The sequence below is a fragment of the Aspergillus puulaauensis genome, chromosome 7, assembly GCF_016861865.1.
Source record: "Aspergillus puulaauensis MK2 DNA, chromosome 7, nearly complete sequence".
In the NCBI taxonomy this organism is placed as follows: Eukaryota; Fungi; Ascomycota; class Eurotiomycetes; order Eurotiales; family Aspergillaceae; genus Aspergillus; species Aspergillus puulaauensis.
In genome coordinates, this window is record NC_054863.1 from 67,028 (window position 1) to 83,220 (window position 16,193).

At 51.8% G+C, this 16,193-nt stretch overlaps 9 protein-coding genes across 9 annotated transcripts; 5 read left to right on the forward strand and 4 right to left on the reverse strand.

Moving 5' to 3' along the window:
- Positions 1–952: 952 nt before the first annotated feature.
- APUU_70029S (uncharacterized protein) lies at positions 953–1,792 on the forward strand (the record flags this gene model as incomplete). The annotated part of the gene is made up of 2 exons (XM_041694856.1): positions 953–1,163; positions 1,248–1,792. The coding sequence occupies 2 exons, from the start codon at positions 953–955 to the stop codon at positions 1,790–1,792; spliced, it is 756 nt and encodes a 251-aa protein (XP_041560645.1).
- A 713-nt stretch (positions 1,793–2,505) lies between these two features.
- APUU_70030S (uncharacterized protein) lies at positions 2,506–3,119 on the forward strand (the record flags this gene model as incomplete). Its single annotated transcript, XM_041694858.1, has 2 exons — positions 2,506–2,797; positions 2,860–3,119. The coding sequence occupies 2 exons, from the start codon at positions 2,506–2,508 to the stop codon at positions 3,117–3,119; spliced, it is 552 nt and encodes a 183-aa protein (XP_041560646.1).
- A 716-nt stretch (positions 3,120–3,835) lies between these two features.
- Positions 3,836–4,714, forward strand: APUU_70031S (uncharacterized protein; the record flags this gene model as incomplete). Its single annotated transcript, XM_041694859.1, has 2 exons — positions 3,836–4,419; positions 4,468–4,714. 2 exons carry the CDS (start codon positions 3,836–3,838, stop codon positions 4,712–4,714), a joined length of 831 nt encoding a protein of 276 aa, XP_041560647.1.
- Positions 4,715–5,775: 1,061 nt separating this feature from the next.
- Positions 5,776–7,056, forward strand: APUU_70032S (uncharacterized protein; the record flags this gene model as incomplete). The annotated part of the gene is made up of 1 exon (XM_041694860.1): positions 5,776–7,056. One exon carries the CDS (start codon positions 5,776–5,778, stop codon positions 7,054–7,056), a length of 1,281 nt encoding a protein of 426 aa, XP_041560648.1.
- A 112-nt stretch (positions 7,057–7,168) lies between these two features.
- Positions 7,169–8,374, reverse strand: APUU_70033A (alpha/beta hydrolase; the record flags this gene model as incomplete). The annotated part of the gene is made up of 1 exon (XM_041694861.1): positions 7,169–8,374. One exon carries the CDS (start codon positions 8,372–8,374, stop codon positions 7,169–7,171), a length of 1,206 nt encoding a protein of 401 aa, XP_041560649.1.
- Positions 8,375–8,886: 512 nt separating this feature from the next.
- On the reverse strand, positions 8,887–10,239 carry APUU_70034A (putative guanine deaminase; the record flags this gene model as incomplete). Its single annotated transcript, XM_041694862.1, has 1 exon — positions 8,887–10,239. One exon carries the CDS (start codon positions 10,237–10,239, stop codon positions 8,887–8,889), a length of 1,353 nt encoding a protein of 450 aa, XP_041560650.1.
- Positions 10,240–10,603: 364 nt separating this feature from the next.
- On the reverse strand, positions 10,604–11,823 carry APUU_70035A (NAD(P)-dependent alcohol dehydrogenase; the record flags this gene model as incomplete). The annotated part of the gene is made up of 3 exons (XM_041694863.1): positions 10,604–10,750; positions 10,812–11,584; positions 11,631–11,823. 3 exons carry the CDS (start codon positions 11,821–11,823, stop codon positions 10,604–10,606), a joined length of 1,113 nt encoding a protein of 370 aa, XP_041560651.1.
- A 1,490-nt stretch (positions 11,824–13,313) lies between these two features.
- APUU_70036S (type 1 glutamine amidotransferase domain-containing protein) lies at positions 13,314–14,072 on the forward strand (the record flags this gene model as incomplete). Its single annotated transcript, XM_041694864.1, has 1 exon — positions 13,314–14,072. The coding sequence occupies one exon, from the start codon at positions 13,314–13,316 to the stop codon at positions 14,070–14,072; it is 759 nt and encodes a 252-aa protein (XP_041560652.1).
- A 529-nt stretch (positions 14,073–14,601) lies between these two features.
- Positions 14,602–16,128, reverse strand: APUU_70037A (sulfatase family protein; the record flags this gene model as incomplete). The annotated part of the gene is made up of 1 exon (XM_041694865.1): positions 14,602–16,128. One exon carries the CDS (start codon positions 16,126–16,128, stop codon positions 14,602–14,604), a length of 1,527 nt encoding a protein of 508 aa, XP_041560653.1.
- Between the last annotated feature and the right edge of the window lie 65 nt (positions 16,129–16,193).

The window sequence follows — 16,193 nt, forward strand, 5'->3', positions numbered from 1 at the left end:
GCAGCATATCCCCAAGACTCTTATCGATGGACCACCACATGGATATGACCAGGACAAATCGAATCGTCTTTCCAACCAGCTGCTTCATACATCGGCCAAATGGCTTGGCACATCAGACCCCAGCTTTCGCCGAAGGCCATACTAGTATAGAGGTAACAACCGGACATCACCGAAATAGCCACTAACATGCTCCATGTAGTATCGTGAGCCATTCAGTTAGTTTCAGAACGATCGAAAATACTTCTGTTCTTCCATTGAATGAAAAAAAGTGAATTCCCAAGCTCTCATTCATCTTGACAACAATGTTTCCCGTATCGGTGTAGCTTAGACGGCAGATATTACATGGCAGCCCTAACTTCTGCAACGTTTTCCCTTTCTGCCACGAATCCCCTTCCTATGCAGTATTCGAATGATAATCCAGCGATCCTCTCCCGTGCGACGGCTGAAGCCCCCATGTGGTACTTGTCAAGCCCACGTTCCTGCTACTCAGCATCCTCTTCCAGCCCGCTGCGTTATTCCAGCGTCGTCTATTCAAGCCGGGTCTCGAGGTGGGTGCTCAGCAGCAATTCGACCAAACAATGTAACGATTTCAACACTTCATCCACTCTACCGATAATCAAGAACGGAGCTCCGACACAGAAAGGGTTGAGAGCAGAAGTGCGATGTAGGATGTTACGATGCCCGTGCCATCGGGTGCCCAGTAAGCTATCGACGATGGAGCCAGATGAAAGTGGGAACACTCGCGGGTCTATACAGTGCACACATGCTAGTCTATTGCAGCTCTTGTCGCACATCCCGAGCTGGTAGCTCTGGGCACTCTCTTTGTCCCATCAGCTCATGTTTGCCAGCTCTATCCCCCGCCTGGACCTCGGGAGTTTCGTCCTGATAAGCCAACTGTCCCTTGTGCATCGCCTGTCTAAGTGTTGCCTGGGTCTTCTTTTTATGCCTCCAGATGAACACCACAACGTCTACGATTAAGATCAAACCAGCAACAACCCCCACTACCGCGCCAACAACTATCCCCAATGGGGTTGAAGGCGAATTACTCCCAGTATCGCCATCGTCGGTGCCCGGTGGCGGGGTGGCGGTCACTGAGCGATCGGTCGTGCTTCTGTTCTGCCTTCACGTAGCAAACGAGACAACAAAGGCCCCGTACGATATAAGTAGGACATGTAAACAGAAACCCCCCCTCCATCTTCAACGATCCATCATCACCACTATCCTGTCTAATATTATCTACTTATCAGCTTTGACCATCTTGATACTGTATCCCTCAGCACGCAATGGTGGTTGGAGTAGTTGGGCATCCCCCTCTGTGTGCCACGCAAGCGATTATCACCAGCCTGTGTCCGATAGCACGCTGCTCCAATCTACGTCGCCGAGCAGCCAGCAGCGACATCGTGCGACCATGGATCGAAGTACACAGTCCTACAGGAGTAGAGCAGATGAATACCTCCCAAAAAGCACCGAACCGCGGATGTCCAGTGGGGGCGAGACTGAGAAAGGAAACCCGACGACGACCGCTACAGAGGGAGGCAGCGACGCAACAAACGAAGAATACCGCCTTGTATACGTACGGAAATTGAGTGCACCTAACGATCCTGAAGCTCTCAGACTGGCGCGAGATGTCCTAAAGGACGCCGATAACAACGATGAACTTTGTGTTCAAGCGTCTGGCGACTGTAGGGCCGTTGCCAACCCAGAGGGGTTCCAATATGCCGCGTACAACAGCCTGAATAACGAGACGAAGACCTTCATGGCGTCGTACGAACGCAAGTGTAAGGGAGAGTAAGGGACAACCCAGAACGAGGTCGGCGTGATTGAGACGGGCAATCAAAAACCCTAAGTCGCCCTGTATCGCTGTGTTGTACTCTGGAACAGAGGTTAGCTTCTTCCGCATATTGACCACGGGGAATGAATGAATCGCTCCAAAGTCAAGAGAATACACCAGTGTTTCAGGACCTGTATCATCTGGGGTTCCAATGCCATCGGGTCATGGTCATGCAACATGCTGGGATTCGTGTCTTTCTCTGCCTGTCCTTGTCTTTGACTGTTGTTGCAAGGCCTAACCACTCCTTCACTAAGAGAACCACCCGAGTAGAGCATGGGCATTGGACATGACGCCCTTGCTAATGTTATCGTTCACAGTCTATAATCGACAGTGAATGTGTGACTAGAAAGAGCCCTTGTCAAGTATGAATAATGTGTTCATTGAATGAAAGGTCTTTGGCAGTTCGAAATAATGATAGCTAACTGCCGGGCTATCTTTCGCTCGTGAAGGAACGAGTCACGGAAGGCTGTACCTGTGAAAGGACGAGTCATGAAATGCTGGACTTTGACAGTTGAATTCATTGTCTGCTTCAAGCACGCGATATTACCAGATCATCGCCTATAAAAGCAGCCTCGTTTCCTGCCACCCGTTCCCTTCTCACCCAGCTGGCTTGCTTCGCACAGACATTTGAGATGTCCTTTAAAGAGACGATTGACTTTCCAGTGATTAACACCATGCAGAGCCCAGTCGCAACGACCGACGGGCCAAAGGAGGAATCCGCGAAGGCCAAGGCCAGGACGGTGGAGCTGTTCCATCCAGAATATATCAGCGGCCGACGTGATACCTGCTGCCTAAACGGCCGTACCTGCGAGATTGGCGAGGTGCGTGATGGCGAAGACAGCGATGAATGGTCTGGCACGATAACTTGCAGCTGGCATGCCATGATGCCGCAGTGGGCTGGGAGAGACGACCCCTCGCAGTTTATCTTGTGGTTTGGGATTCATCCTGACGTGGCCTTCAGGATATGTAAGAGCCCTGTTCTCCTGGACTGACGTTAAATAGATAGCTAACATAACAATCCGTTCTAGGTGATCATGCCACTATTGCCGCTCTAACCGCACATGGAGAGGATGTGGACAACCCTACGAAAGAGCGAACTGATGCCTACGAGGCTGCATTCCAAGCATTTGTTAAGGCCCTAAAGGATCATAGGTATACATGCCGCTGGATGCGAGACCCTGACTCGCCGGTGTTCATGGCATACTGCGACTTCATGCAGGCAAGGCGCACTGAACTCAAGCATGTTGAACCATCTCGGACTGGTCAGGAGGCTATCAATTCAGCATGATGTGCCCAGCGCGATCTACGTTTATCAGCTTTCTTGTCTTTCTGTTCTTTGTTGCAATGTTAAAAATAATGTATAGCTGCAATGTGGTGATTGTCCCAGCTCTTAGGATTAACTGAGGACTGTAATGTTGAACATAGAATGCTCCTTTGTAGTGCCTCTGACCAAACAAGCCCCTAATGTCCCGCGTTGTCAGAGGCTTGTTTACAGCCTAGTTAGTTCTAGTTGTAATTCCAGGGATATACCATGGCAATCTTCGTATGTAGGATTCATTGTTGGTTTGTAGAAATTCCTTTCGTGAACGGAGGGCCATCCACAGAGCAAACGAAACAACAAAGGCCCTCCACGATATCTCAAGCATTTAAAAGAACAGGAGCCTTCTCTCCGCTCTTCAACCATCCCTATCCTGCCTTCTATCTTCGTATCGATACTTCCGGTGTTTCATTTCAACCCTGTATGCAGGCACGTATCTACCACCTCCCACCAGATAGTATACACGCCATCTGCCTTTACCATTTCCCTCTCTCATGCGTTAATATCGTGCAGACTCCTCTATCGTTTCCCACCACAGCCTATACTATACTGCGTCAGCTATCGACCGCACAGGCTTCACCCGGCAGGGGACCTTCTACGGACCATATCATCCACAGTAGTCAGCTTGCAGAGGCTGCGGCGTCCAGTTCACCTCACCAGTTAGCCAGCTGTAACACTGTTCCACAATGGATCAGGCTACAAAATCCAACAAGAGGAAGTCAGATGGAGATATTCCAAAAGACGCTAAACGACCAATGTCCAGCCACGTCTGCCCTGAACAAGGGAATTCCACGACCATCGCCCCCGAGCCAGTGGATAGTGTATACCACGTCGTGTATGCGCACAGATTTAATGCCGCTACCACGACAGAAGCTATTGATCGCTCGCATGAAATGCTACAAAGGGTGAATAAAGCGAGTACCCTGCGTGTTGAGACAACCACCGAGGGCCCGGTTGTTGTGAACCCGGAAGGCCTCAACTACGCCCGGACCATGGTGGACGCAAAGGAGCGTGCTAAGGAGGTCGAAAAGCTCCAGGCGGAATTACACGAGTTACAAGCCAGGGACCCTCAGCTGGAGGCCGCTTGGGACGAATGCGTTGCAGTTCGTCGCCGCTTCATCGCGACTTACAAACGAGACAACGGGCTGTCGATGGGGCTCCACGATGACAAGGTGATTGAAGACGGCAACATGACGGCTCATGGGGGAAGCTGTATCATAGATGCCCGTATATGCCACGAAGATCCTGTTTCCCCAACTGACCGCGATGCGTACAAATAATTGTATGGGCTGGAGCCGGCTGACGTTTTGCGCATCAGTGCGCGCTACAACGATATAAAGGGTGATTCAGCCCTTGCAAAGACCATCGATGGAATGAACAGACACGCCTCCGCCGTTTCAAATAAACGCAAGACAGCGACCCAGACCCTTCGAGAGACCTTTGCGACGTTCATCACCGAGCTTCAGACCAACGGCATCACGAACGATTGGAATCCAAATTCAGCCGTCGGCAAAGCATACGACGACTTTACGCGAGCAAATACATACAAACATGACGACAAATAGGTCAATTGTTAGGGAACAGGGGGAGAGTCGATTGTCTTGATTTTGTTTGCCTTTCTTAAGACGCTGTGCACACGTTTGGTAGCTAGTTGCTTCATTTAGATCATGCTCTTTGTGAACGGCTTTGGCTTTTGGGATTTCCCGCGCAATAAAGACAGTTCGGAGACGCTCGTAGACTAGTACTATTTGCCTTTGGAAGAAGTCTACGATGTAGATTTTGTGCCGCACAGTCGTCCGATATCCCAACACCCGTCCTTTGTATAATCATTACTGGAAGTGTCAACCGACGGTGGATCTTATATACTTGCTTTTTTGATGTCACTGCAGGGGCTGTTTTAATGAGAAATAGCAAGTTGATAAATGGGGACTTTACGGAGAAATGCTGTACAATTCAATATCTCCTATCGCTACCGATATCACTCCTGGTATGGGATTTCTAGACATGCAAACCAGTGGTCCCTTACAGTCGACCAACAGAGGAATACTCTTGTTCAATCTCGCGCCACGCAGTGCCCGGATGATGTGGCAGCCTGTCAATGAGGGGCTACAGTGTATTCTCTTTCGTCGTTGAGGGTTGCAAGCCACCCCTGGGACGCAGAGAACTATCATCCATACAAAGAAGTCACAGCTAAACTCTGGCTTCCCGAGCAGTCCATTTAACACGCGACCAGTCATTTATTTGGCCTTTCTGTTGATCTCTGACTCGTGTGCAGCTAGGCTTCATCTCTAAGCGCCGGGGCTGAAACGGTTAACCAGCTAGTCCGCTGTTGTTTGGAGGATGATTTCTTGGGAAAAGCAAGCATTCACGTTATAATTATAACTTATCCCGGCGACAAATACTCGCCAGTAGTAAAGCGAGCGTTCAGGCAAATTGCAGGTAGGGACATGGGTGGTATCTCATCTTGGGCTGCCATGTCACATACAAACAACATCCAAGCTGCCCCTAGAGAGCGCTTCAAGATGTCGATTTAAACTATGGGTTTTTCCTGTGAGAATATAAACAGTGAAATGCGCAGCTCTTACTATCAGACCAAGGCGCCGACCGGATCAAATTCGACACCGCGATGGGTACCAGCTCGTCAGCCGCACAGTCTACTCTAGTCGGATGGAGATCAGAGCCAGATGGTAGAGGCACCCTGGGCCTGCTTGCGACAAGCCTGAGTACAATCTTCCTTTGCACTTGGGTCGTCATCCACCCCCGAGTCCACAAGAGCGAGGTGTACGCTGTACCTCACAAGCTGGCCCTGCTGGCGAAGACTCTATTAGCGCCCGAGTTCATCGCCATCGAGGGCCTCCAGGAGTGGGCGCAATGTCGAAGAATGGTCTCTGAGTGTTCTGAATTATCGTACGGGGAGTTCAACCTCGTCCACGCCTACTATATCAGCATGCTCGCGCTGCGATACCAAACCCCTGACGGAAACAGAGTTATCTGGCCAAACCAGTACACCTGGCTGCTCAGCCAGGGCCTTATCAAGTGGGAAAACCATGCTGATTGGGGCCTAGCGATAGATCAAATCCAGGACAAGAGCAAATCCGACAGTATCACCAAGTTTATCACGTTGTCCCAGGTGCTTTGGTTTGTCGCAACTTGTATAATGCGTGCTGCCAATGACCTTCCTCTCTCGCAGCTCGAAAGTATGACGCTGAGCTATATTCCGCTGTTTGCCATTACTTATTTCTTCTGGTGGAACAAACCGAAGGACATCTTCTCGCCCAGTATCGTCCGCCTGCCTGCAATGAGTCGGGAGGAAGTGCAACATTTCGAGTCGATGGCGCTCAGCAACAAGTTTGACGAGAACCAGACTCCAGTGACATACTGGAGCATATGGTACTTGACCCCGAGAGTATTTGAAAAGGAGGAGAGCGACAGGATGGAATTGGATGCTCATAACAGGGCTATTGAGAGAGCCGCCGTCCAAACCAGTTCTCCCAAAGTACCAGATGTCCACGGGGAGATGGTCAAGCCCCGTAAGGAAATTGTTGTTGCCCATTGGGATCCCCATCTATACCGGTCAAAAACAATACGGTCGCTATGTTGTCTGTTTGGGGCCTCGTTTGGGGCCCTCCATCTGGCTTGTTGGAACACTATCTTCCCAACGACGGTAGAGATGTGGATGTGGCGCGGTTCAGCCTTTGTTTCGATTTTCTCGCTTCTGGCGTTCATGCACTTTGAGAAGGTCATTCTGCGCTGGGACGGCCTCATAACGATTGTGAAGATTGGCGCGCCGGGGATCTATTTCATCAGTCGTGTGTTGATGATGGGCGAAGTCTTTGCTGCCTTGAGGGCAGTCGACCCCGGAGTCTACGAGACCTATGAAGTCGAGAATTACGGGATAAACCTGTGAAGGTGACGGAATCTCCATAGCATAGCTCTATGGCTGTAGTAATAATTCTATACTTTGTCCTATCTAGCTTCGGCCCAACCTAACAAGCAGTAGTCTAATGTAACTTCCACATTTACCTCGTGAATGAAGGATCAGCCGCCTCGAAATGCCGCATTACAGCCATCGTAATGATTGGATATCCCATTATAACATCGTGAAGCCCAGTCTTCAGTAGTTCTTCTCGGATCATGCCGTGGTCAGTCCGCCACTCCATGACAGTGCCTGCCGCCCCAAGGTCAACCTGAGATTCGAACTTCTTCTGCCCGAGGTCATCAAACGTGATTCCAGCAGGCACTGCGCCATTGACTGCATGCCAGAAGAGAAGCTGGCTGTGGTGCGACGGGATGTCCCAGTCATCCTCGGCGTGGATAATAGTGAGACGGTATTTCTCCTCGTTGACCTCGTTGAGCCGGACATAATTTGCAATCCGCTCATTCGACAGCCACTGATCCCGAATGAAACGAAGAAGATAGTCAAATACCGCTGGGAACCGAGCCAGCGGCGACAGGATCGGGACTGTGCCGGCCACGCGGTAAGTCGAGACTAGTGTTGGCACATTCACGAACGGCGCGACGAGAACCATCCCCGCAAAGACAGTGGGAGGTGACTGGGCTGCGTAGTGGTGGGCCACAGCAGTGCTCACTGCAGTGCCCATTGACTGCCCAAATATCAAGATCCGCGAGGCAGGAATGCCGGCCACATTCATCGCCCAGTTCGTCACAGCCAGTGCGTCTTCAATCAGGCCACTCTCCGAAGGAACGCCCGCGCTCCGTCCAAATCCCCGATAGTCGAATGTCAACACATGGATCTTCCCAGGGTGGCCGGAAGATAGCGCCCGATAGTTGGGGACCCGATGGCCTGAGCCTACAGTGCCCCCTGCGCCGTGCATATGAATGACCAACCGAGCCTCGGGGTCATCTCGCAGCAGCTGAAAGGCAAGTCTCGAGGAAATGTCAGCGACAAAGCCAGCTGGCTCCGCAGTAAGCGCCAGCTCGTTCTTGCGGTATAACTCTATAGGGAGGACATGCCAGGCGTAGAGCTGCCCACCGCTCGGACTCTCAATGGAGAATGGAGTAACCTGGTTTTTCAAAAAGCCAAAGGATTCGGGAACATCCAGGTCTTTAAACCAGGTCATTTGAACTGCGTGTAAATAAACCGCGTGCGATTGGAAAGCGGACGTCGTCAGCAGGCCCAGCAGGGTTGCGTAGAGACCGACACCGGCGGCTATCGAGAAGAACGCATATTTGAATACCGAGCCGACCAGGTCATCGGCGCCCATTTTAAAAGGGAATTAATGAGGATGAGATGGTGTTTGTCGAGCAGCAGATGAGGTTGTGCGGGGCGCTTAGGAATGTGATGGCTGTGACAGTCTCCTATACCGTAATCTCGCTAGTATACTTGGCACTATTAGTTCCTGGTCATTTGTACATTATTGGTCAAAAAGTACATATCAAGCATAACCAGGCTGTTTGTTACACTGCTCGTTCTCCATAACCTCCTGGCCTGGCTAGCACCCACTACCATGATAAGGACCGTAGTAGAGTGTCAGACTCGGGGATTCGGAGTCTTCACAGTCCAGATATGGATCATAAAGAAATCAATGAAAATCAATTGAGATTTGAGTGTTGGTGTCCCTCGTTGCTGTTGCTGACATGCTCGGTGCTGATATCACGGGCCGCCACGTTATATATTTTGGCACCGGTAACCTTCTGAGTAAACCACAAATTTGAAATGTAATGAAAATGATTTGGTATTTCTTATTATGGCTCCGCTACTGGGGTACCGGATAAATCATCTACTTCCTGCCACGGTGCGGCCTCGGACATACACCTGTGCTACGTTCCGGTCGTCGCCGGTCATGATATACTTCTCAAACAGTCTTCTGAGCGAGTCGCCGTCTTCGCGGGGCGTCATGGCTGACTGCAAGCCAGTTGTTGTGGTCACCCACACGGCATCGAACTCCTTGCCAACCTGGAAGTTGCCAATGCGATCTTCAAGGCAAAGAACTCTCGCACCGCCCAACGTCGCCAGGTAGAACACCTCTTCAAACGATAGCGCCTTGTCCTTACCTTCTGATAGCACCTCGCGTGCATTCGATGCGATCATCGTCTGCCGGATCACAGCGAGTATTTGCGACGCCCAGCCACCACCGCTATCTGTCCCTAGCCCGACCTTGATACCACGGCGAAGGAAATCTCGCACGGGCGCGACCATAAAGCCTCCGCCCACGGTCATGTTGGCGATCGGGCAATGCGCAACGCCGCACTCCAGTGAATGGATCCTCTCCTTCTCATATTCAGTCATGATGGTGCAATGAGCCAGGATAGCGCGAGAAGTGAGTAGCCCGTAGCTATCGTACAAGTCGGCTTCGCTGCCACCAAATTGCGGGAAGAGCTCTTTCGTAGCATCGATCTCCTGTTGGGCCTCGTTGAAATGTGTCTGGACGGCCAGGGTGTTATCGCGCTTCAGTATCTCACCTAGACCTTGAAGCAGCTCCGGCGTACAAGAGATAGCAAACCTCGGCGTCACAACTGGTTTCACCAGGGAGTCATCACCATGTGTGCATCCAGACAGACCACGAATATGCTGAATGCACTCCTCCGTTTCACGCAACGAGACAGCCGCGCTCTCTTCGCGGATATAGTCCGGTGCATTCCTATCCATGTTGCATTTGCCCACAAACGCCCGCTGCCCCTTCCGATGGCATATTTCAGCCAGAATCTTTGTTCCTTCGGCATGCCGCGAGCTGTAGTACGAAGCCGTTGTGATTCCCTGGCGGAGGAAGTCGTCGACGGTCTGCTCGTATATCCTCGTAGCGTAGGCGGGGTCGGCAAATCGGGCTTCAATGGGGAAGGTGATTTCATTCAACCAATCCAAGATATGAAGTCCTTGGCCGAGACCGCGCATCGGCCATTGCGGGGCGTGATTATGTGTGTCGACGAAGCCTGGAATGAAGAAGTCGCCGGCGGGGAGACGATGAATCGGAGCATCGGAAGGAATGGCATCGCCTGGAATCTGATCTGGAGATTTGTACAAAGCCGCAATACGACCGTCAGTAACGACAAGGGTAGCGTTTTCGAGGAGCTCGAGATGCTCAGGATCCGTAGAGTGGACAACGGCGCCCTGGAAGACGACAGAAGCCATGTTGGGGCATAACAGAACCAGACTCGCGATGTGTTGTACTGAATTGACGAAACTGACGAGGGAGCAGCCCAGCAGGAGGGCACTCGCTCCCAATCGATCTGGTCAGCCTGTGTGGCTTTCCGGGCAGCTTCAGGCAGCTCTGCGTTGGCGACGCACGTGCCCAGTGGCTGACTAAGTGTTTACACTGCCATAGCTTGATTGCTTCTCTTCATTTCGAACCACATGGACATCATTCCTCTTTATCGTCGAAAGCAGCTTGACCTTGGCCAGCATCGATTGGTGCAGCGAATACCGGGCCAGCTTCGCTCGCGGGGACACTCGCGGGGACGGGGGATTATAATAATTTGCTGTTTATTACTACAAACTACTTCCACAGAAGAACTCCCTTCAACGCCTTTCCTTCCTTGACTTCTTTGAACGCCCTCTCGTATTCGTTGACGGGGTAGTATGTGACTATCTGGTCCAGGGGGAACTGCCCTTTTGCGTGCTGCTCAATGAGGTACGGCAGGAACTAAACGAATTCCATGTTAGCATTGACTGATGTTTGCGCAGTGGAATAGCGAAATGCGTACCTTCTGGGTTTCACTGTCTCCCTCGCAGCATCCGAGATATTGGCGGCCCATGACAAGATGCGAGAAGACGTCGACGCCAGCACGTACACCAGGGCTCGGTGCACCGACAGTGGCGGCCTTCCCACGAGTTCCAAGGCAGTCCAGTGCCTTCTCGACGACCTGAGGGATACCAGCACAGTCTACCGAGTAATCGACGCCATTGCTGCCGGATATCTTCTGGATCTGAGCGACGACATCGCTGTCGGACCCGACAACGGTATGAGTCGCGCCCAGCTTCTTCGCAGTCTCCAGTCGCTGCGGTTGGAGATCTACGGCGATAATTGTCTTTGCCTTTCTCAGCTTCGCTGCCATTACAGCGCTCATGCCGACTGAGCCCACACCGAAGATAGCGACCGACTTGCCCGGCTGCACGTCCAGCGTGTTCAGGATGGCACCAGCCCCAGTCTGGATACCACACCCCAGCGGCGAAAACAGGTCCAGCTGTGTGTCCGCGGGTACCTTGACGACCGAGTTACTGCTGACGACAGTGTGACGGGCGAAGGAGCTCTGCCCGAAGAATGTCCCATGCACCTGCGTGCCATTCGAGTCGGTGATGGTCAGACTTCCGTCCGGTCGCTTCTGGCCAAAGTTGCGAGGAACCCATTCGGAACAGTAGGCTGGATGACCCTCGTCGCACTGGTAGCAGGCACCGCAATGGTCGAAACTGAGCAGGACCTTGTCATTCTTGTTTACGTGCTTGACCTTCTCGCCGACATCCACAACCACACCGGCGCCTGGAATGGTCAGCTTTAATCGTGAATGCGATGTGATATAACATACCCTCGTGCCCCAGCACACTGGGGAATGCTGCGGGCAGCGTCCCGTTCATGCAGGAAAAGTCTGTGTGGCAGATGCCAGTAGCATGGATTTCGACGAGTACCTCATCGGCGCGAATGTTGTCGAGGGTGATCTCCTCGAGCCTAGGCTGGACATTTATCTCCCGCGAAACGAGGGCCTGGGTTGTTACTGGCATGGTGTGATAGACAGAGGGTATGTTGGATATCTCGAGGGTATAATGGGAATCCAGAAGGGAGGCAACATTGAGGGAGATCTGTTTATATACCCGCAATACTGTTGTCGATCTAGATGTCCGATGTCTACACGGACAGTGCAACTATTTTCTGTGCACGAGGCCTACGCAGTGTGACATTGCCGAGGATTACGAGGACAATGCCGAATGACTGCACATCACACTGTTGAGCTCTGGATGGGCCTGAAGGAGCCAACATTGAGGCTGGCCAATTTCCCACCCCCGCGGCTCCGCAGAAGCGAGAGTGTATAGGGGCTAGGGACTGTGGAGTATCAAAGAGCTTACAGTGCCGAGCGACACTGCCGGAGAACGACGAATGCGGCGATCTTGATGTGTGCCCGATCCCCGCATGCTGTGCTCCACAACACCCCGGACAATCCCCTTCCTCGTCAGCTGAAGGCTTTACTATTAATGTTCCTACGGTCGCCGCGATAGTAACCAGACCGCTGTTTAAACAGCCGACTAAAAATCCCGAAGTCCCCAAAGAGCAGTCTGCGGCGTACTCCCGGGATATGCTAAGACGGAGATCGCCCCACGCCTCTGTAGCCCCGGACAATAGCGTTTGGATGTGCCCGAAGGATTTTCGTGCTGTAGTGTCGATTAAAATGGGTGATGTGATCCAGCTTGCTGGGTTTCGTAGTGTCGCTATCTCTACGATCCGTGGTTCGCCGGCGACCGTCCCAGTGGCCACGGCTTTCCTCGCACCACTATTGATTTAATTCTCTAAAGATATACAAGAAGCCTTTGCTAATAGAATCAACAACTAGCTTGTCCTCCCTGACCACCATGTTAACCAATTGAAAGACATTGCTCAAACACTACACAGCCTCAATGTATGATTCTCTGCGACGTTCTGGAACCCTGTCAGGGGCAAACCAGCGACCTAGATGATATTCGGCCCAGAACAAACAATGAACGCAGAAAATTCTCTTTTCATTCAGGCGATGGATAAGACACGGCAATTACCCGACCCAGGTTGCACGGATTTCTACCTTGATGGGCCGAGAAACTCTTCAGCGGACAGATTTCAATCTCTACTGGACGCGACAGGCGAGGTATGATCCGGCACACCCATTACAAACAGAGTCTGACGTCGACAGTACACCGGCCACAAAGGTGTCTACGAAGACCTTGACGAATGTAAACTCTCGTATCCCTTGATATACGCAATCGAAGAATGTGCGGTTGTTGATTCACCGACTCAAGGTGTAGCTGTTCGTCATGATGACATTAAACAGCATTTTAGTGTATACGGTGTATATAGAGTAATAATATGATAGGATATTCTTAATCCGCCTTGTTTATCGCAGGATTAGATCATATTGTTGTGGTGCACATCACTGTGATGTCATACCGGCAGTACTCTTATATACAAGCACTCCGAACAAATACCACTCCTAACAACCAAATCGAATCAAATTAAGATTACCAAAATGCCGTCGAAGAAGATCCTCATCATCCTCAGCGATGCCAACTCCTTCCCCCTCAAGAAGTCCACGGGTGAAGGCACCACCAAGACGGTGGACCAGCCCTCTGGCTTCTTCCTAATGGAACTCGCCAAACCGCTCCAGAAACTCCTCGATGCCGGACACCAAATCACATTCGCCTCACCCAATGGCGAGGAGCCAATTCCAGACCCCAACAGCGAATCCCTTCTTGCCTTCGCCGGGAACTTCTACGAGCGCCGCCGCGAGAACGAGCTGCTCGAGAAGATGAAGCGCGAGAACGGCTTCACGCGGCCACGCACGCTGAGCAGTATCACCGAAGCCGAACTAGCCTCGTTCGCAGGCGTATTTATCCCGGGTGGCCACGCACCGCTGGCAGATCTAGGCGACAACAAGGATCTAGGCCGGATACTGCAGTTCTTCCACAAGGAGAACAAGCCGACGGCCGCGATCTGCCACGGGCCGTATGCATTGCTCAGCACAAAGCAGTATGGCGATGGAACGTTCGCGTACAAGGGGTACAAGATCACCTCGTGGAGCGATGCGGAGGAGAAGGCGATGGAGACTTTGCTTGGTGGAGAGGTTGAGAAGGTGGAATCAGCGCTGCGGAATGAGGGCGCTGATATGGTTACTGGCGGTGGTGAGAAGATCGGACAGACCACGCTCGACCATGAGCTGCTTACCGGAGGGAATCCCCTGGCTGCTGATGAGCTGGGGAGCCGGTTTGTGCGGATGATCAGTGTATAATTGGTGAACTGTACGATAGTCAATATCGCAATGTAATGTATCAGTCTACGATAAACAGTTAGAGTCTTTGCAAGTAGGCGTACAACATGGCCATCTTTGATCCATGCATACCATGGTCTACCTTTAGGCTAAATATTGAACCCTATGATATGCCAGTGAAATAGCTGCAATTTCACCCACCTGCAGCATCTGCTTGGACGGCAGGTCAGGGCGAGCCGACCAGTCGAGTCTCCAACAGAAGATCTGGCCCCAGGTACACAACAGCGTTCATCGTCAATATAACATGTGTTGCATGACCGTCATTTTTGCTGTCGTACTTCGTGTGCTTCTGGCACGACTCAATAAGAAGATAGCTGAAGAGGAGTGCGACTTTGGCGACGAGTATGAACAACATAGGGCATCCAGAGGCCTCAGATACCTTGTGTAGAGGACAGTGAAGGCACCTTGCAGAGTTACGGGCTGTCTATTGTGACAGTTGAAAGCTTTTCCTAGATAATTTATACAGCCAGGCTCCTATGATAAATCAGTATTAATGAACAGGCTCGTCTCCGATTTCCTCCATCTTCTCCTGTAGCAGCCTCGTCATGCGCGCAACAACCTGCTTGTATCCAGGCTCGTTGTAGCAGTTGAACAGTTCCAACGGATCCTTGTCACAGTCAAACAGCTCCCATTCCTTCTCCTCCCCTCCAGGCCGAGTACCCTCAAGCCCAAGGTCCTCGTTATACCAGTAAATCAACTTGTACCGCTGATCTCGCACACCGTAATGAGCATATGCCTCATGTATAACATCCCGATGCATCCAGTACCGATGATACGCAACCTGCTGCCAATCCGCCGGAGTCTTTTTCTGCAACAAGGCCCTGAAACTGACTCCCTGCATGTACGTTGGGATACGAGTCTGCGCAAAGTCTAGGAACGTCGGGGCAAAGTCCACATTGCAGATAATATCATCGCAAATGCTGCCCGGGGCAATCTCACGGGGATACCGAATGAGGAACGGCATCTGGAAGCTATCCTCATACATGAAGCGCTTGTCAAACCAGCCATGTTCACCGAGGAAGAAGCCCTGGTCGGAAGTATAGATGACAATAGTATTCTCCGCCAGACCCTCCGCGTCAAGGAAGTCGAGCATCCGACCGACGTTATCGTCGATGCTTTGAATTGTGCGAAGATAACGCTGCATGTACCGCTGGAACTTGAACTCTGCGAGCTCTTGGGGTGTCTTGAAAGTGAAGACTCTCCCATCTTCCTTCGCCATCAGACGGAGCTTTGTGACGTCCTCCGGCGCAGGGACCTTTCGATCATACCACGACCACAGATCAATCATCTTTGGGCCTACAATCTCAGCAGGACCCTCGGGCTGCACGAGTCCCAGATCGCCATACGTGAGATCCTCAGCGACACGCATCTTGGCCACCGTTGCCGCCCTCGCACGGTTCTTATAGTCATCGCTGAACGTATCCGGGAGCCGAACCGGGTCCTTGTACAGATCCTTATGTTTCGCATCATACTCCCAGCTGCGATGCGGTGCCTTATGGTGACACATAAGAAAGAAAGGCTTTTCGGCATCTCGCTCACGGATCCAATCCAGACACTTATCCGTGATGATGTCGGTCGCGTAGCCAGACACCCTGGTCATCCCATCGGCCTCAATGAACTGGGGATCATGATATTCGCCCTGTCCAGGCACAACACTCCAGTCATCAAACCCTGTCGGCTCATGCTCTTTCCCCTCCCCAAGATGCCATTTACCCACCATGGCCGTCTGGTACCCTCCACTCCGAAGTTGTTTCGCGACGTTCGGAAGGCGCTTGTTGATCTTCGAATCGAGCGTCATCACCCCGTTAACGTGGTTATGGGTGCCTGTCAAGATTGCTGCACGAGATGGCGTGCAGATACTATTCGTCACGTAGCAGTGATTGAATCGCATGCCTTCAGTCGCGAGTCGGTCGAGATTCGGGGTGTGGTTAATACCAGCGCCGTAGGCCGAAATGGACTTGGAGGCATGGTCATCGGCCATGATGAAGATGATATTCGGGCGTTTATCCGAAGGCATTTTGGCGGGTTTACACTGGAATATTGTCTAACAGGTTGCAGCAATGCAAACGTGGGACGTGGATG